Source organism: Ascaphus truei, chromosome 4 (assembly GCF_040206685.1).
Source record: "Ascaphus truei isolate aAscTru1 chromosome 4, aAscTru1.hap1, whole genome shotgun sequence".
NCBI lineage: Eukaryota > Metazoa > Chordata > Amphibia > Anura > Ascaphidae > Ascaphus > Ascaphus truei.
Genome location: NC_134486.1, coordinates 420,791,545 through 420,815,817, shown reverse-complemented (window position 1 = coordinate 420,815,817; position 24,273 = coordinate 420,791,545). Strand labels below are relative to the sequence as shown.

General features: G+C 57.4%; 1 protein-coding gene across 1 annotated transcript in view; it reads right to left on the bottom strand.

Moving 5' to 3' along the window:
* The window catches only part of GTPBP2 (GTP binding protein 2), a 137,596-nt gene extending 132,865 nt beyond the window's left edge, over positions 1-4,731 (bottom strand). The window contains exon 1 of the mRNA XM_075595113.1: positions 4,646-4,731. Within this exon, the coding sequence (XP_075451228.1) occupies positions 4,646-4,731 (86 nt within the window). The remainder of the gene's footprint in view (positions 1-4,645) is intronic.
* Positions 4,732-24,273: the final 19,542 nt, after the last annotated feature.

Below are 24,273 nucleotides of genomic sequence, written 5' to 3'. Positions count from 1 at the left end.
AACTATTGGTAATCTTGATACAGAGCTCAAAGTCTCTCAGAAGGAGCTTCAGACCCTCAACCTAGAGAAGGAAGTCTCACGCCAGGAGATTGTCATTCTCAAAGCAGATATGCATAAATGGAAGGAGGACTGCAAAGAAGCCCTGAAGAATACAGAGACTGAAAAAGGAGAAAATTCAAGATTAAAAAGAGAAAACTTAAAACTGAAAGAAGAAAATTTTCAGTTGACAGAAGAAGTCAAGGAAGAATTTGAAGCAGAGCATCGACTGCAGAACCAACTGCAAGGTCTGCGTACGCACCTCGAGAAGGCAGAGGAGAAGCAGCGAACTCTGCAGGATGACAATCTGCAGGCTGTTAAAGAAATTCAAGTGCTGCAGGAACGTCTGATGACCCAGTATGTCCCCGCAAAGCATCATGAGAAACTGAAGGCTACCCTGAGCATCACCAAAGCATCGCTAAAAGCCCAGCTTAGAACCCAGGTGACGCGGCACAAAAGGGAGCACAAGAAGGTCCAGAAACTGAAACAAGTAACTGTGGCCCGAGCAAAGAAGTTCATAGTGCTTCACAATGCAATAAAAATGTGGAGGCAAGCTCAGAGAAAGCAAAGCATGCAGATAAATTCCCTGAGAAGAGACTTGCAAGACGCACTCAAAAAACAGGGATCTCTCGCGGATGAGATTACAGCCCTACAAGGACAAGTATTGACCCTGACTAAGCGTCAGTATCCCACAGCCTCAAAAACCCATGAAGACAAGGGTACAATGAGAGCTGGGAATACCGCTCATCTGAAAGACAAGGTTGCAAAATTTGAACCACCTAAACAAGCACTAGCAAAACCTTCAGCCACCTAGCAGGCAACAAAAGAAGGTACACGTGCTGAATTAAAACCAGAAGAATCCTTAGCTGATGAAGCTGAAAAGATGGAACATTCTCTGGAAGTGGGTGTGGAATTGCACCTTAATCTAAAAGGGGCTGAACTAGCAACCCCATTGAGTGGGAAAAGGGCAGAGCGACAGCTTCAAGAGCGGAAAACTCAAAGGGCTGTTTTTAAACGCTCTGCAACTGCTGCCATGCAGTCTGCCTACAATAAGACGAGCACCCGACGCAAGGGAAATCTCATGACCGCGCACATAGAAAAAAGACTATACTTGGAGAAAGTCCTCCTCGAGCGACTGAGTGGTGCTGATCTCAAACACCTTCAGGAGGAGACACGAATAAACTGGAGAAAGGACTCCAATCCCAACCGGACTGAGGGTTCTCTTCCTCCATCCTCAAGTCACTGAGATATCTAGAATGAGAGTGGAAGGATGGGCTTTGGCCGTGGCAAGCCCGAGATTCCCACAAACAGGGGAGGTATGTAACAGGGGAGTAATCCCTGTTCAAGTAATGTGCCTTTAATCTAGCAGTGTGGTGGTTAACTGCTGGTAGTCAATTAACAAACACCACCTGCCTGATTGCTTACAAAAGCCTGTCTGTTGAGACAGGAAGTAACTCCTTAGCTCTGACTGAGAGCTGAACTTGGGAGAGAGAGCAGAGATTGTCTTTAATTCTCACAACAGTCTTGAGCCCTGCCAGAAGAAACAGCAGAGCTGCTTACAAGACACAGGGAAAACTTCTGAACCTGAATGCTGACACACCCTGAGGGAAGGGAGCTGAACCACAGAAGATTTTCCCTCCAAGGAACAGATAAGACTTTTATTCTTAAGAGACTGCTTATATCTGCTTATTTCATGCTATATGTTTTGGGGCTGCGAGACATGCTTTACTAAGGGAGATGTGAATTAATTGCATAGGATTTCACTAGGAATACTCCCAAGTGAATAGAAGCTTTGTTTCCCCCCCCTGTGTTTGGATGATTTCCTGATGAAAAGGAAAAGGCACAATAAAGCCTATTATAATTTCACCTTATAAAGTCTCCAATTGTGTACCTCTGTGAACGTCCGTCTACAGACAGGCAGTTTCATTACCTTAGCTGCTAACCGGTAAAGTAATGAAAGGGTTAAATGGCAGGAACTTATTTGTTGTTGGTACAGGAGGCGGGTGAAGGTGTTAGTTGCCCCAGGGTGGGTGTTTAAACCTTGCGGGATGGTTGCAGTAGAAGTTTATTTATTTATAATATATGTTACCAGGAAGTAATACATTTAGAGTTACCTCTCGTTTTCAAGTATGTCCTGGGCATAGAGTTATAATGACAAATACATAGTTACATTAAGTGAGAAGGGTTATACATTATATACAAGACATAGCATGCACAGTAAGAGATAATATATATTATGGGCGTATGAAACAGTTACAGACCAGATTAAAATGTGAGACAGCTTTAGTTATGAAAGAACTTAAACTGGTGGTGGATATGAGAGTCTCTGGTAGGTTGTTCCAGTTTTGGGGTGCACGGTAAGAGAAGGAGGAGCGGCCGCATACTTTGCTGAACCTTGGGACCATGAACAGTCTTTTGGAGTCTGATCTCAGGTGATAAGTGCTGCATGTGGTAGGGGTGAGGAGCTTGTTCAGGTAGACGGGTAACTTGCCCATGAAGTATTTGAAGGCAAGACAGGAAAGGTGAACTTTGCGCCTAGACTCGAGTGATGACCAATCTAGTTCTTTGAGCATTTCACAGTTACTGTGTGATGTGAAGTTAACTCCTTCATTACCGTAGCAGTTACAACCGCTAATGTAATGAAGGGGTTAACCCCTCGCGCTACCCTCCCGCAAGGCCTAAACACCATCAACACCACACCAACACCACACCTGAATGGGTAAAAGGGCTATTAGCCACAGATGGGTAATTTGAATTTCCCAATTCAAAAAACCATTACAGTGCAATAAAAAAAAAATCCACTCCCCCGTATCCCCCCACACACGTTAATGGGCAACTTTCCTGTTATCCAGATCTGGATAATAGCGCATTTGCCCATTAAAAATAAAACATTACCCAGCCAGCAAAAAGTAAATTAAAGTTCTACTTACCCCTGCCAGGATGAAGGCTGTCCTCGTCTTCCTCCCCGTCCTCCGTGGCAGCAACATTAAAATAAAAAAAACTAACTAACAACAGAGGGTTGTCATAAATGCAACTTTTTCAGGTTAGGCTAAAGTCGTGAGTGGAGTACCTCAAGGATCGATACTGGGACCCCTGCTTTTTAACTTGTTTATTAATGACCTTGAGGTTGGGATCGAGAGGAAAGTCTCCATCTTTGCTGATGATACTAAGTTGTGTAAGGTAATAGAATCAGAGCAGGATGTAATTTCTCTTCAGAAGGACTTGGAGAGACTGGAAATGTGGGCAGGTAAATGGCAAATGAGGTTTAATACAGATATGTAAGGTTATGCATTTGGGAAGCAAGAATAAACAGGCGACTTACAAGTTAAATGGGGATAAATTAGGGGAATCCTTGACGGAGAAGGATTTAGGAGTGCTTGTAGACAGCAGGCTTAGCAATAGTGCCCAATGTCATGCAGTAGCTGCAAAGGCAAACAAGATCTTATCTTGCATCAAATGGGCAATGGATGGAAGGGAAGTAAACATAATTATGCCCCTTTATAAAGCATTAGTAAGACCACACCTTGAATATGGAGTACAATTTTGGGCACCACTCCTTAGAAAATACATTATGGAACTGGAGAGAGTGCAGAGTAGAGTCACCAAATGAATACAGGGGATGGACAATCTAACTTATGAGGAGAGGCTAGCTGATTTAGATTTATTTACATTAGAAAAGAGGCGTCTAAGAGGGGATAGGATAACTATATACAAATATACTCGGGGACAATGCAAGGAGCTTTCAAAAGAACTATTCATCCCACGGGCAGTATAAAGGACTCGGGCCATCCCTTAAGGTTGCAGGAAAGGAAATTTCACCAGCAACAAAGCAAAGGGTTCTTTACAGTAAGGGCAGTTACAGTGTGGGGTTCATTACCCATGGAGACTGTGATGGCAGATACAATAGATTTGTTCAAAAAAAGGTTGGACATCTTTTTAGATGGGAAAGGTATACAGGGATATACCAAATAAGTATACATGGGAAGGATGTTGATCCAGGGATTAATCCGATTGCCAACTCTTGGAGTCAGGAAGGAATTAATTTTTCCCCTTATGAGATATCATTGGATGATGAGACATTGGGGTTTTGTGTTTGCTTCCTCTGGATCAATAAGTAAGTATAGATATAGGATAAAGTATCTGTTATCTAAATTTAGCATAATGTAGGTTGAACTTGATAAGTGTGTATCTATGTAACTACGGCGTTATAATTAACAGTACTTCACTAAAATACCTATTTTGAACCCGTCCTTGTTCCACCTCCTCCTGGTTCTAACTCCGCACTTGATACAAACAGGACTTGAAATCGCACAGTGATCCGGTCCCACAGATCAGGACACGCGCGCTCAGGCTTCGTTACACGCCGCTGTTAGGGGGGGACACACAGACCAGGCGAGGTGGGGTTTTCAGCCGGAGGGATCCCCTGGCGGGGCGGAGAGGCAGCAGCAGAGGTGGGTGGCGGAAGGTAGAAATCCCCGTGGATTGGGCGCGTTTCTTCGGGGGTCTGTGGATTTCTCGGGTTGGTTTGGAGAAGGACGGCGCGTTTAGGCTTAGTTGGCATTGTGGGCGGGTTGCGGATTCCGGAATCCATTGGCAGATATTTTTTCACCGATCCACCAGCTGATGGCGTACGGCTTCATGTTGCTGGCGCCATTTAGTCCGGATTTGGTGGGCTGGGCACAGTGGGGGGTGCATTGAACGGTGTGTCTGGATTTTGGTGTGGGAGCGTGGATTTCGGGGTATAGCGGGTGGATTTGGCATGGATTCTGTGGTACAGAGCGGATTTAGTAAGGGAGCAGACTATGAGGACATTGAACGGTATACGTGGATTTGGACAAGAAGCGTGGATTTGGGGTGATTCGATGGATTTTGCGGAGTCGGAGGGTGCGAATTTGGATTGGGTCATGGATTTGGGGCGGAATTCGCGAGGGTTTCTCTGGATGGGAATCTCTCATGGATGCTCACAACGGTGGATTTTCTGGCAGAGTCCACGCGGATTGGACACATCCGCGGACTCAGTGGGAAAATCCACGCGGTCGGAGATTGGACTAAATCCGCAGACGGATCTCGCACCACGGAGCAGATTGTGGAGGAAACGGGGCTGGAAAAACGTATTTTGATGTTTTTGCCGATATTTAGTATTAGGGCGGGCTCCAGCGGCGGAGGCTCGGTGAGCGCGGCGAGGGCAGGACACAGGATGAGAAGGGGCGACCGAGAACGGGACATCGCACGGGGCGGGTCGCAGCCAGCAGACGCCCAAGGAGACAACGGAGCGGCGGAGTGGGAATCGCAGGAGGGGACGGCGGTCCCGACCTGCGCTGAGGTCAAGCCCATCAGGGCAGGGGAGAAGGGAGGGGGGGGAAGGGATGGGGAGAGAGAAGGGACGGGGGGAGAAGGAACGGGGGGGACAAGAAGGGATGGGGTGGAAGAAGGGATGGGGGGGAGAAGGGATGGGGGTGAGAAGAAGGGATGGGGTGGAAGAAGGGATGGGCGGGGAGAAGGGAGGGGGGAAGGGATGGGCGGGGAGAAGGTATGGGGGGAGAGAAGGTATGGGGGGGAGAAGGGATGGGCGGGGAGAAGGGATGGGGGGGAAGGGATGGGCGGGGAGAAGGTATGGGTGGAGAGAAGGGATGGGGGGGGAAGGGATGGGCGGGGAGAAGGGATGGAGGGAGAGAAGGGATGGGGGGGGAGAAGGGATGGGCGGGGAGAAGGGAGGGGGGGAGAAGGGAGGGGGGGAGAAGGGAGGGGGGGAGAAGGGATGGGCGGGGAGAAGGTATGGGGGGAGAGAAGGGATGGGGGGGAAGGGATGGGCGGGGAGAAGGGATGGAGGGAGAGAAGGGATGGGGGGGGAGAAGGGATGGGCGGGGAGAAGGGAGGGGGGGAGAAGGGATGGGCGGGGAGAAGGGAGGGGGGGAGAAGGGGGTGGAAGGGATGGGCGGGGAGAAGGTATGGGGGGAGAGAAGGGACGGGGGGGAAGGGATGGGTGGGGAGAAGGGATGGAGGGAGAGAAGGGATGGGGGGGAGAAGGGATGGGGGGGAAGAAGGGATGGGGGGAAGGGATGGGGAGAAGAAGGGATGGGGGGAGAAGGGATGGGGGGGCGAAGGGATGGGGGAGAAGGGATGGGGGGGAGAATGGATGGGGGGGAGAAGGGATGGGGGGGAAGAAGGGATGGGGGGGGAGAAGGGATGGGGGGGGAGAAGGGATGGGGGGGGAGAAGGGATGGGGGGGGAGAAGGGATGGGGGGGGAGAAGGGATGGAGGGAAGAAGGGATGGGGGGGAAGAAGGGATGGAGGGGAAGAAGGGATGGGGGGAAAGAAGGGATGGGGGGTGTTAGGGCCAGTAGGTCAGGCCAGAATCTGCACTTGTGTTAAGCATCCATTTTGTCTGATCATAACTAGTTAAGATTCTGTAGTCAGCCTTTTGCTGAAATATAATTCCTAATGCACTCAGTTTCTGCCAAATTACATTTCCTTTCTCCCTGCTCAGGATATTGCTTAGATACTTTTTGTATTGTCAGTTTCCTGCTCTTTTAGTCAAAAATACAAAAGGCTGGTTCTCTGAAAGAGGCAAAATAGTATAACTTAGTTGCTAGAGATTCAAGGTCTCTTTTGATAACAGACAATGAATAAGCTATGTATTCAGACATTGCTTGTATTGGGAGAAACACGTCCCAAAATCATGCCACTAATATGTCCTGCCCCTAAATCACGCCTCTAATCAAAGCTACACCCAAGACACGCCTATGTTACGCTGTGACGGGGAGGAAAGTGTTAATACCTGATTTGCCATGCATTACTGGTGTTGCCCTGTCCCCGCCATTTTTATTCCCCATGTGCAGGCCATTCCCTGTCTGCGAGGGTAAAAGACAAGATGCATTGCTTGCCATACCCTCTAACCAACACATGATAGAAGATCTTAAATGTAAGGCAGGAGGTATTTTTTTGTAAGTCCAAGCAGGAATTACTTGGACATCCAGCTGTGATATGGGTGAATGAGCTTCGGTATTTTTATGACCAAGCCTCAAAGGGTTGTAATTATTTTTATGATGGAGCCTCAAAAGGCTCCCACAGATTTAGAGTCCCCCTGTCTAAAAGAGTGTCAATTATGACAAGACCCAGAGGCCAATAATGTATACAATACTGGCATACTGATGCACAGCAGATGTCAGGCTAGTGACACCTTGGAGACAGAGACCAGACCCAGTGGCCCCAAGAACAGGGTGTAGCCCAGGTATGCTAAGTGGCATGGGCGTCAACCTGACACATGCGCCCTGCCCACTGGACAGCCCTTTTGACCAGTCTTATGAACTGTGGGTCACTTGTGGCTGGTAAACGCAGCAAGCAAAGGAGGGTCATTAGGGGCAGGGAGGAGATGTTCAGAGCCTTGGGGGAGCTCTTTTTGCAATGGGGTCATAGGGCAGATTAAGATCAGGGCGCGGTGAATGGAGGGGGGGGACGGGTGTGGGTAGAAGGGCGAGGTAATGTTGGGGGCAGTTTGCCAGCGGTGGGGTGGTGCCTCCGTGGCCTCCTCCAGTGGTGGCAGGAACCGCGGCGGTAGCAGGAATAACAGGTAGGGTGTCTAGCACAGTGGTGAGAGTTACAACAGTGGCGGTTGGGGGTAGTGGGGGTGGAAGGGGTGGCGGCACCAGCAGGGGAACCTGAGTAAGGGGTTGCGACAGCGGAAGACGAGAGAAAGGAGGATGGGGTGCGGGATTCTAGATTTAGGGACGCTTACCTGTGCTTAGCTATCCCGCTGGGGAGGCATCTATCGGTGGCAGAGAAAGAGCGGGTACGGAAGGATGAGTATGGCGATATACTGACACTATTGCCAGACGATAAGGAGTTAACAAAGTCAGACAAAAAGAAAGATGAGAGAGAGGGGGAGGAGGAAGAGAGGGAGAGGGAGAAGGCTCCCAAATCTTTTGGGGACTGGCTGCAGGACGTTGCTATTTTAGCCAGCGTGATCGGGGAGAAGATGCCGGAGCATTGCTCGGCGCTCTGCAAGTGTGTGGTTACGATTTGGGAGGCCTGGAAGGATTATGGGGTGTCGGGGTGGTGGAAGTACGATAGGGACTTCAGGCAGAAAAGGGCGATTAGGAAACAGTTATGGTGGGACGTGAGGATGTGGACCTGTGACGGGCAAAAGGATGCCGCATAAAACTACCTCTTTAGGTGGGCCGGCAGCTCACAGCAAGCGGGTCAGTTGGCTGGGAATAGGAAGGGGGGGAGCTTCTTGCTGGCGGTATAATGAGAGCCAGTATAAGTGGGGTGTGGGGTGTCATGTAGCCACCCCGTGTCCAAGTGCTTAAAAAAGGTCAAGTGTGGATTTTAGGAAAGAGCAAATAGAAAGGCTGGGAAAAGCGCGAGGGCGCCGGCGAACATCGGTAAGGGGGCACCGGCGAACATCAGTAAGGGGGCACCGGCAAACATCGGTAAGGGGGCACCGGCGAACATCGGTAAGGGGGCACCGGCGAACATCGGTAAGGGGGCACCGGCGAACATCGGTAAGGGGGCACCGGCGAACATCGGTAAGGCGGCACCGGCGAACATCGGTAAAGGGGCAACGGCGAACATCGGTAAGGGGGCACCGGCAAACATCGGTAAGGGGGCACCGGCGAACATCGGTAAGGGGGCACCGGGACTCCGCCACATCCCGAACAGGGAAGAGGCGGAGCTGTTAGAGACGGGTTTTCGGAGTGGTTTTTGGATCCCTTATATGGAGGTGGAGGTTCCCCTCTGTAGAAGGAATTTGAAATCACTGGAGACGCAAACGGGGGCGGGGGTAGGGAGGGTAACACGGGCAGAAATAGCAAAGGAGGTGGTGGGGGGGGCAGAATGGCAGGGCCATTTTCCTCCCTCCCATTACCAGGGTTGAGTTTCCCCATTGGGAGTGTTCCCTAAGAGGGAGCCGGGTTCCTCCCGTCTCATACACCGCCTGCCACACCCGGAGGGGTTATCGGGGAATGATGGGATTGACAAGGACTTGGGTCTGGAAAGGGAAGCATGGCCGGAGGGCAAAGGCTGACAGTCAGCGTCCCGTCTCCTGCTCCTGCACCCGGCTTGCTTCCACCTGCTGGGGTGCCGGCCGGGGGAGGCGTTCTGTGCCTCCCAACGGGGGGTGCCATCTTGTGTTCACTTTGTTCAGCTCCTTCTTGGATTTAGGAGATGCAGCCAGATTTGGGGGGTGTCCTGCACTGCTTGGACGACTTTCTATTCGTAGGAACGGATGGCTCCGATGTGTGCGGGAGGTTACTGGGGGAACTTCAGGAACTCGTGGCACGGTTTGGGGATCCTTTGGCTAAGGACAGGACAGAGAGCCCAGGGGTATGCATCAGCTGTCTGGGGATTTAAATCGATACGGTGAGGATAGGGTACCGTCACCCAGCCAGGACGCTGAGGGGGATAAGGGCTTCGGTGAGGGAGTTTCTGGGGGTGAAGAAGGCCACGCTGAGGCAGTTCCAGTCCCTTGGGGGCCATCTCAACATCGCTACCAGGATACTACTGAGGGGAAGGGTCTTTGGGAGGCGACTGGCATTTGCAATGTCAGGGGAGAAATCGCAGTGCCGCTATATTAGGGTGTCAAAGCAAGTAAAGGGGGACCTGCAAGTTTGGGGCACCTTCCTTGGGCGGTGCAATGGGCGTACGCTGGCATTACAAGGAGTGGTGGATAGCGGGCAGTGGTGCAGAGTGGGCAGTGGTGCAGAGCGGGCAGTGGTGCAGAGCGGGCAGTGGTGCAGAGCGGGCAGTGGTGCAGAGCGGGCAGTGGTGCAGAGCGGGCAGTGGTGCAGAGCGGGCAGTGGTGGAGAGCGGGCAGTGGTGCAGAGCGGGCAGTGGTGCAGAGCGGGCAGTGGTGCAGAGCGGGCAGTGGTGCAGAGCGGGCAGTGGTGCAGAGCGGGCAGTGGTGCAGAGCGGGCAGTGGTGGAGAGCGGGCAGTGGTGGAGAGCGGGCAGTGGTGCAGAGCGGGCAGTGGTGCAGAGCGGGCAGAGGTGCAGAGCGGGCAGGGGGCGGATCCGTGGGTTTTGGGGCACTTTTCCTCTGGCATTGGTGTTAGATAACATGTTAGAGATGCGTCTTCGCCATCCCCCACCCCAGCGTCACCTACGCACAATGCCACTTACTTCCCAACGCAGCTCAGGAACCCCCCACCTCCCTCTCCCCCTGTACCTCCCTATAGGGTGTAAGCTGCTTGGGGCAGGGCCTGCCTTACCTACTGTGCAATGTATGCTAATGTGGAGTATTGTACTATTATCGGCTTCTGACCCCATTGCAGGCGCTGCGGAAGTTGTTGGTTCTTTATGAATAAATGGTAATACAGTATTGGCTGAAGATATGGAGGCATATGTACAGATCTCTGCTGCCTCCTGGTGCTCACGTCCGGTTACTGCAATATATAAATGCAGCCCTCTTTCCTGCTGATATAGAGACTGCTAGTCCTGTGTGTACCTGCGGGCTCAGCGAGATCTGGGCCTCCGCTAACTGGGAGCCTGGGGTAACCATATGTTCTTGGCAGCGCCTCCACTTACCCAGGATCCCCAATAAGTGAGATTCCTCTAGGTAAGAATAATGATAACCAGCCTCAACGTTGTAACCTTTTACTAATACGTAACAGCAAAACCTTAGCGTACACCTATTAGGAATAACACACATATAATATTGCATATGAATAGCTGATACTCAGTAGTTATACACCAGTGGCCTGGCCACTCTCCTCATGGAGTAATGTCACTTCCCACCACCACGTGAACCCCACACCGTGTCCAATATATATACTAAGTCCCTTGGTCACTCAACCCAGTGTCCCCAAAGAACCCTCCCCGAAGGCGGGATCAGCGCCTGATGGTACCGGTGTTGGTGCACTTATTAAATACCTTCCGGCTACTCCAGCAGCCGGCAACAGACTTCAAGAAGGATCCGCCGATCCAGCGTAGTCTCTCACGAGTTGGTGATGTCCAGCAGCTTGAGCCCAAACCACTGACCACTGGCGATCCGCACCTCTCCGCTCCTGACCCGGCTTACCCACGCTGATCCGCACCTCTCCGCTCCTGCCCCGGATTACCCACGCTGATCCGCACCTCTCCGCTCCTGCCCCGGCTTACCCACGACGCTCCGCACCTCTCCGCTCCTGCCCCGGCTTACCCACGCTGATCCGCACCTCTCCGCTCCTGCCCCGGCTTACCCACGCTGATCCGCACCTCTCTGCTCCTGTCCCCGGCTTACCCACGCTGATCCGCACCTCTCCGCTTCTGCCCCGGCTTACCCACGCTGATCCGCACCTCTCCGCTCCTTACCCCGGCTTACCCACGCTGATCCGCACCTCTCCGCTCCTTACCCCGGCTTACCCACGACGATCCGCACCTCTCCGCTCCTGACCCGGCTTACCCACAGCGATCCGCACCTCTCCTCTCCTGCCCCGGCTTACCCACGCTGATCCGCACCTCTCTGCTCCTGTCCCCGGCTTACCCACGCTGATCCGCACCTCTCCTCTCCTGACCCGGCTTACCCACGCTGATCCGTATCTCTCCGCTCCTGGCCCCGGCTTACCCACAGCGATCCGCACCTCTCCCTCCTTACCCGGCTTACCCACGCTGATCCGCACCTCTCAGCTCCTGACCCCGGCTTACCCACGCTGATCCGCACGTCTCCGCTCCTGCCCCGGCTTACCCAGGCTGATCCGCACCTCTCCGCTCCTGTCCCGGCTTACCCACGCTGATCCGCACGTCTCCGCTCCTGCCCCGGCTTACCCACGCTGATCCGCACCTCTCAGCTCCTGACCCCGGCTTACCCACGCTGATCCGCACGTCTCCGCTCCTGCCCCGGCTTACCCACGCTGATCCGCACCTCTCCCCTCCTGTCCCGGCTTACCCACGCTGATCCGTACCTCTCCGCTCCTGACCCCGGCTTACCCACGCTGATCCGCACCTCTCCGCTCCTGACCCGGCTTACCCACGCTGATCCGCACCTCTCCGCTCCTGACCCGGCTTACCCACGCTGATCCGCACGTCTCCGCTCCTGCCCCGGCTTACCCAGGCTGATCCGCACCTCTCCGCTCCTGTCCCGGCTTACCCACGCTGATCCGCACGTCTCCGCTCCTGCCCCGGCTTACCCACGCTGATCCGCACCTCTCAGCTCCTGACCCCGGCTTACCCACGCTGATCCGCACGTCTCCGCTCCTGCCCCGGCTTACCCACGCTGATCCGTACCTCTCCGCTCCTGCCCCGGCTTACCCACGCTGATCCGTACCTCTCCGCTCCTGCCCCGGCTTACCCACGCTGATCCGCACCTCTCCCCTCCTGTCCCGGCTTACCCACGCTGATCCGCACCTCTCCCCTCCTGTCCCGGATTACCCACGCTGATCCGTACCTCTCCTCTCCTGACCCGGCTTACCCACGCTGATCCGCACCTCTCCGCTCCTGACCCGGCTTACCCACGCTGATCCGCACCTCTCAGCTCCTGACCCCGGCTTACCCACGCTGATCCGCACCTCTCCGCTCCTGACCCGGCTTACCCACGCTGATCCGCACCTCTCTGCTCCTGACCCCGGCTTACCCACGCTGATCCGCACCTCTCCGCTCCTGTCCCGGATTACCCACGCTGATCCGCACCTCTCCTCTCCTGACCCGGCTTACCCACGCTGATCCGCACCTCTCCTCTCCTGACCCGGCTTACCCACGCTGATCCGTACCTCTCCTCTCCTGACCCGGCTTACCCACGCTGATCCGCACCTCTCCGCTCCTGACCCGGCTTACCCACGCTGATCCGTACCTCTCCGCTCCTTACCCGGCTTACCCACGCTGATCCGCACCTCTCTGCTCCTGCCCCGGCTTACCCACGCTGATCCGCACCTCTCCGCTCCTGACCCCGGCTTACCCACGCTGATCCGCACCTCTCCTCTCCTGACCCCGGCTTACCCACGCTGATCCGCACCTCTCCGCTCCTGACCCCGGCTTACCCACGCTGATCCGCACCTCTCCTCTCCTGACCCCGGCTTACCCACGCTGATCCGCACCTCTCCGCTCCTGACCCGGCTTACCCACGCTGATCCGCAACTCTCCTCTCCTGCCCCGGCTTACCCACGACGATCCGCACCTCTCCTCTCCTGACCCCGGCTTACCCACGCTGATCCGTACCTCTCCGCTCCTTACCCGGCTTACCCACGCTGATCCGCACCTCTCCGCTCCTGTCCCCGGCTTACCCACGATGATCCGCACCTCTCCGCTCCTGCCCCGGCTTACCCACGCTGATCCGCACCTCTCCGCTCCTGACCCGGCTTACCCACGCTGATCCGCACCTCTCCGCTCCTGACCCCGGCTTACCCACGCTGATCCGTACCTCTCCGCTCCTTACCCGGCTTACCCACGCTGATCCGCACCTCTCCGCTCCTGACCCGGCTTACCCACGACGCTCCGCACCTCTCCCCTCCTGCCCCGGCTTACCCACGCTGATCCGCACCTCTCCGCTCCTGACCCGGCTTACCCACGCTGATCCGTACTTCTCCTCTCCTGCCCCGGCCTACCCACGCTGATCCGCACCTCTCCGCTCCTGCCCCGGCTTACCCACGCTGTTCCGCACCTCTCCTCTCCTGTCCCGGCTTACCCACGCTGATCCGCACCTCTCCACTCCTGACCCGGCTTACCCACGCTGATCCGTACCTCTCCGCTCCTGCCCCGGCTTACCCACGCTGATCCGCACCTCTCCGCTCCTGCCCCGGCTTACCCACGCTGATCCGTACCTCTCCGCTCCTTACCCGGCTTACCCACGCTGATCCGCACCTCTCCGCTCCTGACCCGGCTTACCCACGCTGATCCGTACTTCTCCTCTCCTGCCCCGGCCTACCCACGCTGATCCGCACCTCTCCGCTCCTGCCCCGGCTTACCCACGCTGATCCGCATCTCTCCCCTCCTGTCCCGGCTTACCCACGCTGATCCGCACCTCTCCGCTCCTGTCCCGGCTTACCCACGCTGATCCGCACCTCTCCGCTCCTGCCCCGGCTTACCCACGCTGTTCCGCACCTCTCCTCTCCTGCCCCGGCTTACCCACGACGATCCGCACCTCTCCGCTCCTGACCCGGCTTACCCACGCTGATCCGCACCTCTCCGCTCCTGACCCGGCTTACCCACGACGATCCGCACCTCTCCCCTCCTGACCCGGGATTACCCACGCTGATCCGCACCTCTCCTCTCCTGTCCCGGCTTACCCACGCTGATCCGCACCTCTCCTCTCCTGCCCCGGCTTACCCACGACGATCCGCACCTCTCCGCTCCTGACCCCGGCTTACCCACGCTGATCCGCACCTCTCCTCTCCTGACCCCGGCTTACCCACGCTGATCCGCACCTCTCCGCTCCTGCCCCGGATTACCCACGCTGATCCGCACCTCTCCTCTCCTGACCCGGCTTACCCACGCTGATCCGCACCTCTCCTCTCCTGACCCGGCTTACCCACGCTGATCCGCACCTCTCCGCTCCTTACCCCGGCTTACCCACGCTGATCCGCACCTCTCCTCTCCTGACCCGGCTTACCCACGCTGATCCGCACCTCTCCTCTCCTGACCCGGCTTACCCACGCTGATCCGTACCTCTCCGCTCCTGCCCCGGCTTACCCACGCTGATCCGCACCTCTCCGCTCCTGCCCCGGCTTACCCACGCTGATCCGTACCTCTCCGCTCCTGTCCCGGCTTACCCACGCTGATCCGCACCTCTCCGCTCCTGACCCCGGCTTACCCACGCTGATCCGCACCTCTCCGCTCCTGACCCGGCTTACCCACGCTGATCCGCACCTCTCCCCTCCTGACCCCGGCTTACCCACGCTGATCCGCACCTCTCCGCTCCTGACCCGGCTTACCCACGCTGATCCGCACCTCTCCCCTCCTGACCCGGCTTACCCACGCTGATCCGCACCTCTCCCCTCCTGTCCCGGATTACCCACGCTGATCCGCACCTCTCCTCTCCTGCCCCGGCTTACCCACGACGCTCCGCACCTCTCCGCTCCTGACCCCGGCTTACCCACGCTGATCCGTACCTCTCCGCTCCTGCCCCGGCTTACCCACGCTGATCCGCACCTCTCCCCTCCTTACCCGGCTTACCCACACTGATCCGCACCTCTCCCCTCCTGTCCCGGCTTACCCACGCTGATCCGTACCTCTCCGCTCCTGCCCCGGCTTACCCACGACGCTCCGCACCTCTCCGCTCCTTACCCCGGCTTACCCACGCTGATCCGCACCTCTCCGCTCCTGTCCCGGCTTACCCACGCTGATCCGCACCTCTCCGCTCCTGACCCCGGCTTACCCACGCTGATCCGCACCTCTCCGCTCCTGACCCCGGCTTACCCACGCTGATCCGCACCTCTCCGCTCCTGACCCCGGCTTACCCACGACGATCCGCACCTCTCCGCTCCTGACCCGGCTTACCCACGCTGATCCGCACCTCTCCGCTCCTGACCCGGCTTACCCACGCTGATCCGCACCTCTCCGCTCCTGACCCGGCTTACCCACGCTGATCCGCACCTCTCCGCTCCTGACCCGGCTTACCCACGACGATCCGCACCTCTCCGCTCCTGACCCCGGCTTACCCACGCTGATCCGCACCTCTCCGCTCCTGACCCCGGCTTACCCACGCTGATCCGCACCTCTCCGCTCCTGACCCCGGCTTACCCACGCTGATCCGCACCTCTCCGCTCCTGCCCCGGCTTACCCACGCTGATCCGCACCTCTCCTCTCCTGACTCGGCTTACCCACGCTGATCCGCACCTCTCCCCTCCTGTCCCGGCTTACCCACGCTGATCCGCACCTCTCCCCTCCTGACCCGGCTTACCCACGCTGATCCGCACCTCTCCGCTCCTGACCCGGCTTACCCACGCTGATCCGCACCTCTCCGCTCCTGACCCCGGCTTACCCACGCTGATCCGCACCTCTCCGCTCCTGCCCCGGCTTACCCACGCTGATCCGTACCTCTCCGCTCCTGCCCCGGCTTACCCACGCTGATCCGCACCTCTCCTCTCCTGACTCGGCTTACCCACGCTGATCCGCACCTCTCCGCTCCTGACCCGGCTTACCCACGCTGATCCGCACCTCTCCGCTCCTGACCCGGCTTACCCACGCTGATCCACACCTCTCCGCTCCTGACCCGGCTTACCCACGCTGATCCGCACCTCTCCGCTCCTGACCCCGGCTTACCCACGCTGATCCGCACCTCTCCGCTCCTGCCCCGGCTTACCCACGCTGATCCGCACCTCTCCTCTCCTGACCCGGCTTACCCACGCTGATCCGCACCTCTCCTCTCCTGACCCAGCTTACCCACGCTGATCCGCACCTCTCCTCTCCTGACCCAGCTTACCCACGCTGATCCGCACCTCTCCGCTCCTGACCCAGCTTACCCACGCTGATCCGCACCTCTCCGCTCCTGTCCCGGCTTACCCACGCTGATCCGCACCTCTCCCCTCCTGCCCCGGCTTACCCACGCTGATCCGCACCTCTCCGCTCCTGTCCCGGCTTACCCACGCTGATCCGCACCTCTCCCCTCCTGCCCCGGCTTACCCACGCTGATCCGCACCTCTCCCCTCCTGCCCCGGCTTACCCACGCTGATCCGCACCTCTCTGCTCCTGTCCCCGGCTTACCCACGCTGATCCTCACCTCTCCGCTCCTGCCCCGGCTTACCCACGCTGATCCGCACCTCTCCACTCCTTACCCCGGCTTACCCACGCTGATCCGCACCTCTCCCCTCCTGCCCCGGCTTACCCACGCTGATCCGCACCTCTCCGCTCCTGACCCGGCTTACCCACGATGCTCCGCACCTCTCCGCTCCTGACCCGGCTTACCCACGATGCTCCGCACCTCTCCGCTCCTGTCCCGGCTTACCCACGCTGATCCGCACCTCTCCGCTCCTGATCCGGCTTACCTACGATGCTCCGCACCTCTCCGCTCCTGACCCGGCTTACCCACGCTGATCCGCACCTCTCCGCTCCTGACCCGGCTTACCCACGACGATCCGCACCTCTCCGCTCCTGACCCCGGCTTACCCACGATGATCAGCACTTCTCCGCTCCTGTCCCGGCTTACCCACGCTGATCCGTACCTCTCCGCTCCTGACCCCGGCTTACCCACGATGATCAGCACTTCTCCGCTCCTGCCCCGGATTACCCACGCTGATCCGTACCTCTCCGCTCCTGCCCCGGCTTACCCACGCTGATCCGTACCTCTCCGCTCCTGCCCCGGCTTACCCACGCTGATCCGCACCTCTCCGCTCCTGCCCCGGCTTACCCACGCTGATCCGCACCTCTCCGCTCTGTCCCGGCTTACCCACGCTGATCCGCACCTCTCCGCTCCTGTCCCGGCTTACCCACGATGCTCCGCACCTCTCCGCTCCTGTCCCGGCTTACCCACGCTGATCCGCACCTCTCCGCTCCTGTCCCGGCTTACCCACGCTGATCCGCACCTCTCCGCTCCTGTCCCGGCTTACCCACGACGATCCGCACCTCTCCGCTCCTGTCCCGGCTTACCCACGCTGATCCGCACCTCTCCGCTCCTGTCCCAGCTTACCCACGCTGATCCGCACCTCTCCGCTCCTGTCCCGGCTTACCCACGACGATCCGCACCTCTCCGCTCCTGTCCCGGCTTACCCACAGCGATCCGCACCTCTCCGCTCCTGCCCCGGCTTACCCACGCTGATCCGTACCTCTCCGCTCCTGACCCGGCTTACCCACGCTGATCCGCACCTCTCCCCTCCTGACCCCGGCTTACCCACGCTGATCCGCACCTCTCCGCTCCTGCCCCGGCTTACCCACGCTGATCCGCACCTCTCCCCTCCTGACCCCGGCTTACCCACGCTGATCCGTACCTCTCCGCTCCTGCCCCGGCTTACCCACGCTGATCCGCACCTCTCCGCTCCTGCCCCGGCTTACCCACGCTGATCCGTACCTCTCCGCTCCTGACCCGGCTTACCCACGCTGATCCGCACCTCTCCGCTCCTTACCCGGCTTACCCACGCTGATCCGCACCTCTCCGCTCCTGTCCCGGCTTACCCACGCTGATCCGTACCTCTCCGCTCCTGACCCGGCTTACCCACGCTGATCCGCACCTCTCCGCTCCTGCCCCGGCTTACCCATGCTGATCCGCACCTCTCCGCTCCTGACCCGGCTTACCCACACTGATCCGTACCTCTCCGCTCCTGCCCCGGCTTACCCACGCTGATCCGCACCTCTACGCTCCTGCCCCGGCTTACCCACGCTGATCCGCACCTCTCCGCTCCTGCCCCGGCTTACCCACGCTGATCCGCACCTCTACGCTCCTGCCCCGGATTACCCACGCTGATCCGCACCTCTCCGCTCCTTACCCGGCTTACCCACGCTGATCCGCACCTCTCCTCTCCTGACCCGGCTTACCCACGCTGATCCGCACCTCTCCGCTCCTGCCCCGGCTTACCCACGCTGATCCGCACCTCTCCGCTCCTGACCCGGCTTACCCACACTGATCCGTACCTCTCCGCTCCTGCCCCGGCTTACCCACGCTGATCCGCACCTCTACGCTCCTGCCCCGGATTACCCACGCTGATCCGCACCTCTCCGCTCCTTACCCGGCTTACCCACGCTGATCCGCACCTCTCCGCTCCTGTCCCGGCTTACCCACGACGATCCGCACCTCTCCGCTCCTGTCCCGGCTTACCCACGCTGATCCGCACCTCTCCCCTCCTGCCCCGGCTTACCCACGCTGATCCGCACCTCTCCCCTCCTGTCCCGGCTTACCCACGCTGATCCGCACCTCTCCCCTCCTGTCCCGGCTTACCCACGCTGATCCGCAGCTCTCCGCTCCTGACCCCGGCTTACCCACGCTGATCCGCACCTCTCCGCTCCTGACCCGGGATTACCCACAGCGATCCGCACCTCTCCGCTCCTGACCCGGCTTACCCACGCTGATCCGCACCTCTCCTCTCCTGCCCCGGCTTACCCACGCTGATCCGCACCTCTCTGCTCCTGCCCCGGCTTACCCACGCTGATCCGCACCTCTCTGCTCCTGTCCCGGCTTACCCACGCTGATCCGCACCTCTCCGCTCCTGCCCCGGATTACCCACAGCGATCCGCACCTCTCCGCTCCTGACCCGGCTTACCCACGCTGATCCGCACCTCTCCTCTCCTGCCCCGGCTTACCCACGCTGATCCGCACCTATCTGCTCTTGCCCCGGCTTACCCACGCTGATCCGCACCTCTCTGCTCCTGTCCCGGCTTACCCACGCTGATCCGCACCTCTCCGCTCCTGCCCCGGATTACCCACAGCGATCCGCACCTCTCCGCTCCTGCCCCGGCTTACCCACGCTGATCCGCACCTCTCTGCTCCTGTCCCGGCTTACCCACGCTGATCCGCACCTCTCCGCTCCTGCCCCGGATTACCCACAGCGATCCGCACCTCTCCGCTCCTGACCCGGCTTACCCACGCTGATCCGCACCTCTCTGCTCCTGCCCCGGCTTACCCACGCTGATCCGCACCTCTCCGCTCCTGCCCCGGCTTACCCACGACGATCCGCACCTCTCCGCTCCTGCCCCGGCTTACCCACGCTGATCCGCACCTCTCCGCTCCTGACCCCGGCTTACCCACGCTGATCCGCACCTCTCCGCTCCTGACCCGGCTTACCCACGACGATCCGTATCTCTCCGCTCCTGCCCCGGCTTACCCACGACGATCCGTATCTCTCCGCTCCTGCCCCGGCTTACCCACGACGATCCGTATCTCTCCGCTCCTGCCCCGGCTTACCCACGCTGATCCGCACCTCTCCGCTGAAAACATCCAATCAGCACGAAGCAGCGTCACGGCGCTGTGATGTCGGCGCCGTGACGTTGACGTCAGTGCGTCGCGGGCTATTGGCCCAGCGACGTCACTGCCCCGCCTCCCGATCGCGCCCGCATGTGCATGAAATTGCACAGGCTTCAGCAGGCGAGCCTCAGCGTCAGCGCGGTTCGGCACTGCTCAACCCCTCTATGGTCGCAGCCTTAGGCCGAGTCCATGGTCAGCGCTTAGGCGCTGACCCGTGCTGAGGCGCGCCGACGCTTGTCAGTGAGCCCCTGCAGCCACTATGAGAGCGGCTTTAGCAGGGGCTCACGCACACGTCCGCAGGCGTGCCGAGGCGTAGCTCTTAAATTTTTTTCGTTTGAGCGCTCACGGGAGCGCAGGGCCGGCCACGTGAGCGGTGTGCCCAATGAGGGCGAACCAGCTCCGTGGCGTCACTGGCCCGCCCCCCGATGACGCGGGAACTAAGGCCAGAGTAAGCACCCGCTTTTCCTCAGCCTCAGCGTGCCTCCGCACGCCTCCGCACGCCTCCGCACGCCTCCGCACGCCTCCGCACGGCTGCAGTCACCATGGACGCAGCCTTATGCTGGTCCAAAGAGACAAGATATTCTAAGGTAGTACCCAAAACAACCAACAGATGGCAACATAACGTAGGAAACAATAACTGCAGGATGGACAGTGTGATCCAGGGATTCACAACCTTTCCTCTCTCAGGGCCCCACCAATCATAGGGCTGCTGAGGCACCCCCTCAAACAGGACAGGCTCACAGAGAACACAGGACAGGCTCACAGAGAACACAGGACAGAGAGACAGTCACAGGAGACCCAGACAGAGATAGTCACAGGAGTCACAGGGGGCAGAGAAACACAGGGGTCAGAGGAGGCAGAGTCACAGGGGTCAGAGGAGGCGGAGTCACAGGGGTCAGAGGCGGCAGAGAGTCACAGGGGTCAGAGGGGCAGAGTCACAGGGGTCAGAGGCGGCAGAGAGTCACAGGGGTCAGAGGGGCAGAGTCACAGGGGTCAGGGGCAGAGAGTCACAGGGGGCAGAGCAGGCAGAGAGTCACGGGTCAGGGGCAGAGAGTCACAGGGGGCAGAGGAGGCAGAGAGTCACAGGGGTCAGAGGAGGTAGAGAGTCACAGGGGGTCATGGGTAGAGAGTCACCGGGTTCAGGGGTAGAGAGTCACAGGGGTCAGAGGAGGAAGAGAGTCACAGGGGTCAGGGGTAGAGAGTCACTGGGTTCAGGGGTTGACAGGGGTCAGAGGAGGAAGAGAATCACAGGGGTCAGGGGTAGAGAGTCACAGGGGTCAGAGGAGGCAGAGAGTCATAGGAGTCAGAGTGGTAGAGGGACGGGGAACGAGGGACAGAGAAAGAGGGACGTGAACGAGGGACGGTGAACGAGGGACGGTGAACGAGGGACGGTGACGAGGGACGGAGACGAGGGATGGGGAACGAGGGACAGAGAAAGAGGGACGGGGAACGAGGGACGGGGAACGAGGGATGGTGAACGAGGGACGGGGAACGAGGGACGGGGAACGAGGGATGGAGACGAGGGACGGGGAACGAGGGACGGGGAACGAGGGACGGGGAACGAGGGACGGGGAACGAGGGACGGGGAACGAGGGACGGGGAACGAGGGATGGAGACGAGGGACGGGGAACGAGGGACGGGGAACGAGGGATGGGAACGAGGGACGGGGAACGAGGGACGGGGAACTAGGGACGGGGAACGAGGGACGGGGAACGAGGGACGGTGAACGAGGGATGGGAACGAGGGACGGGGAACGAGGGACGGGGAACGAGGGATGGGAACGAGGGACGGGGAACTAGGGACGGGGAACGAGGGACGGGGAACGAGGGATGGGAACGAGGGACGGGGAACTAGGGACGGGGAACGAGGGACGGGGAACGAGGGACGGGGAACGAGGAACGAGGGACGAGGGACGGGGAACGAGGGACGGTGAACGAGGGACGGGAAATGAGGGACGGAGACGAGGGACATAAACGAGGGACGGTGAACGAGGGTCTGGGAACGAGGGATGGTGAACGAGGGACGGGGAACGAGGAACGGGGAACGAGGGACGGGGAACGAGGGACGGTGAACGAGGGACGGGAAACAAGGGACGGGGAACAAGGGACGGGGAACGAGGGACGGGGAACGAGGGACAGAGAAAGAGGGACGGAGACGAGGGACGAGGGACATAAACGAGGGACGGGGAACGAGGGACGGGGAATGAGGGACGGAGACAAGGGAAGGAGACGAGGGACATAAACGAGGGACGGGGAACGAGGGACGGGGAACGAGGGACGGTGAACGAGGGAAGGAGACGAGGGAAGGAGATGAGGGACGAGGGACATAAACGAGGGACAGGGACGAGGGACATAAACGAGGGACGGGGAACGAGGGACGGGGAACGAGGGACGGGGAACAAGGGACGGAGAACGAGGGACGGAGACGAGGGACATAAACGAGGGACGGGGAATGAGGGACGGAGACAAGGGAAGGAGACGAGGGACATAAACGAGGGACGGGGAACGAGGGACGGGGAACGAGGGACGGTGAACGAGGGAAGGAGACGAGGGAAGGAGATGAGGGACGGGGAACGAGGGACGGGGAACGAGGGTAAAGGAGGATATTATTATTTATTTGTGCCAACATATTCCACTGCGCGTTACAAAGGGGTACAGAGTTCTGTATATTACATATGTAACACCTGTTCCCCCCCCACCCCCTCTGGGAGATGTAGTCATGGCTATTGTTAGCCTGGTTACCTGTTTGGCACAGGAGAGCTGAGGGTCCCGCGATGTTGTGGGGGAAGACAGGCAGACTTTTAGGGATTCCTCTGGTACTTCTTCTTGGTGACAGCACCTCCAGATATAGGGGGCTTCAGCAAGGCTGAAGGGGGTCTCTGCCATGACAGTCCTTACTCGCAATACTCCCGCCACACAGACTGCCGCGGAGCCAGAAGTATAATTGAGGATGATCTTTATTATAGCCGCCACTGCGATGTTGCTACAGCGAATGCTTTAGTTGGTAAGGTAGATCCCTGGCTTCTGGATGGTACTGGCCTGCTGGTACTAGTGAGGCCTCTCTGGATTAGGTTAGTGTCACGGTGACTTTATGGCAGGCTGTAATTTACACAAAAATATATATTATAATATAATATATATATATATATAACTGGGTTGAACTGGGACGAGACTTAGATATGATAAAATATAATTTATTCCTTGATAAAGGGGAACACAACAGATTATACAAATAACAGGCAAAATATAGACACTTACTTAAAATGGAAATGATGAAACAGTCACATCTGGACTGGCAGTTCATACAGCAAATCTTCATCATCCCAAGACATTGCATGAAGACATGCAGACATGAAGACATGAAGACATTTGCATGAAGACCCTGAGTAAGGGGTGACTCTGACTTATATATCATTTTAACCCTTCTCTACACTCACGGTGCCGAGCCGTCTAGCAAAAGTCCTTTTGAAGCTCTTTGAAGCTGATTTTGGACTTGCAAAATATCACACTTAAAAACCAAACAGTTCCTGGTTCCTGCCTCCAACATAAACAATTAGGCACTTTAGCCTTTGATCACCAGGCTATGTAAATTCTAGCAAGATGTTCTGCTTGCCTATTACCATAACAGAGGGAGTTTGCAGTTTTCACAATAGATTCAAAATCCCATATAAACTGTAAATAACTTCATAACTTCAGTTCAGTTTACGTACTGGCACGTGAGACATATTAATACATTCCGTCACGTCTGACGCTCCCAATGAGACCAAATATTACCGTGTGATATTAAAATTAAGAGAGATATTAATACCTGGCTCTTAGTATCTGTTAGATATCAAGTGTTTAGAATCATTAGTTGGGGCTCGGCCCCACGAATACACATATGTAACTCTTAGCACGTTCAGCCAAGGACATCTCATAATATTCTTATATTTAATAAGGTCACCCATTCTGATATCTCCTTGGGTAGCCGCACCCCTGGCCCCCATCAAAAAATCCTTTGAAGCTGGGCTGTGTGTAGTGACCATTTGTCACCTGGTGCTAAATGTCACACCCAATGTCCCAGCCTAGGTCTAGCTGTCTCTAGCAATATTCCCTTGGCCTGCAAATTAGGTATTAACATACACTGGCGACACACTTTATTCGAGCTGGGCTAGTCCCACGAATTCGGGTATACCCGGGTGTATTGAGGTTTGTGACTGTTTTCTGCCCGAGTGCATTGAGGTATTTTCCAGGCAGGGATTGAAGCATTTTATTCCCGCTGGCTGCAATACTGCACAATATATATATATATATATATATATATATATACTGCATTACAATTCATGAATTTATGCCATCTGGTAGACACGCGAAGCATTGCAGCCTATTAAATCCTAATCATTATCATTTTTTTTTTCCAAAATTTTTTATTAGGCAGTTAAACAATTACATGCTACAGCAG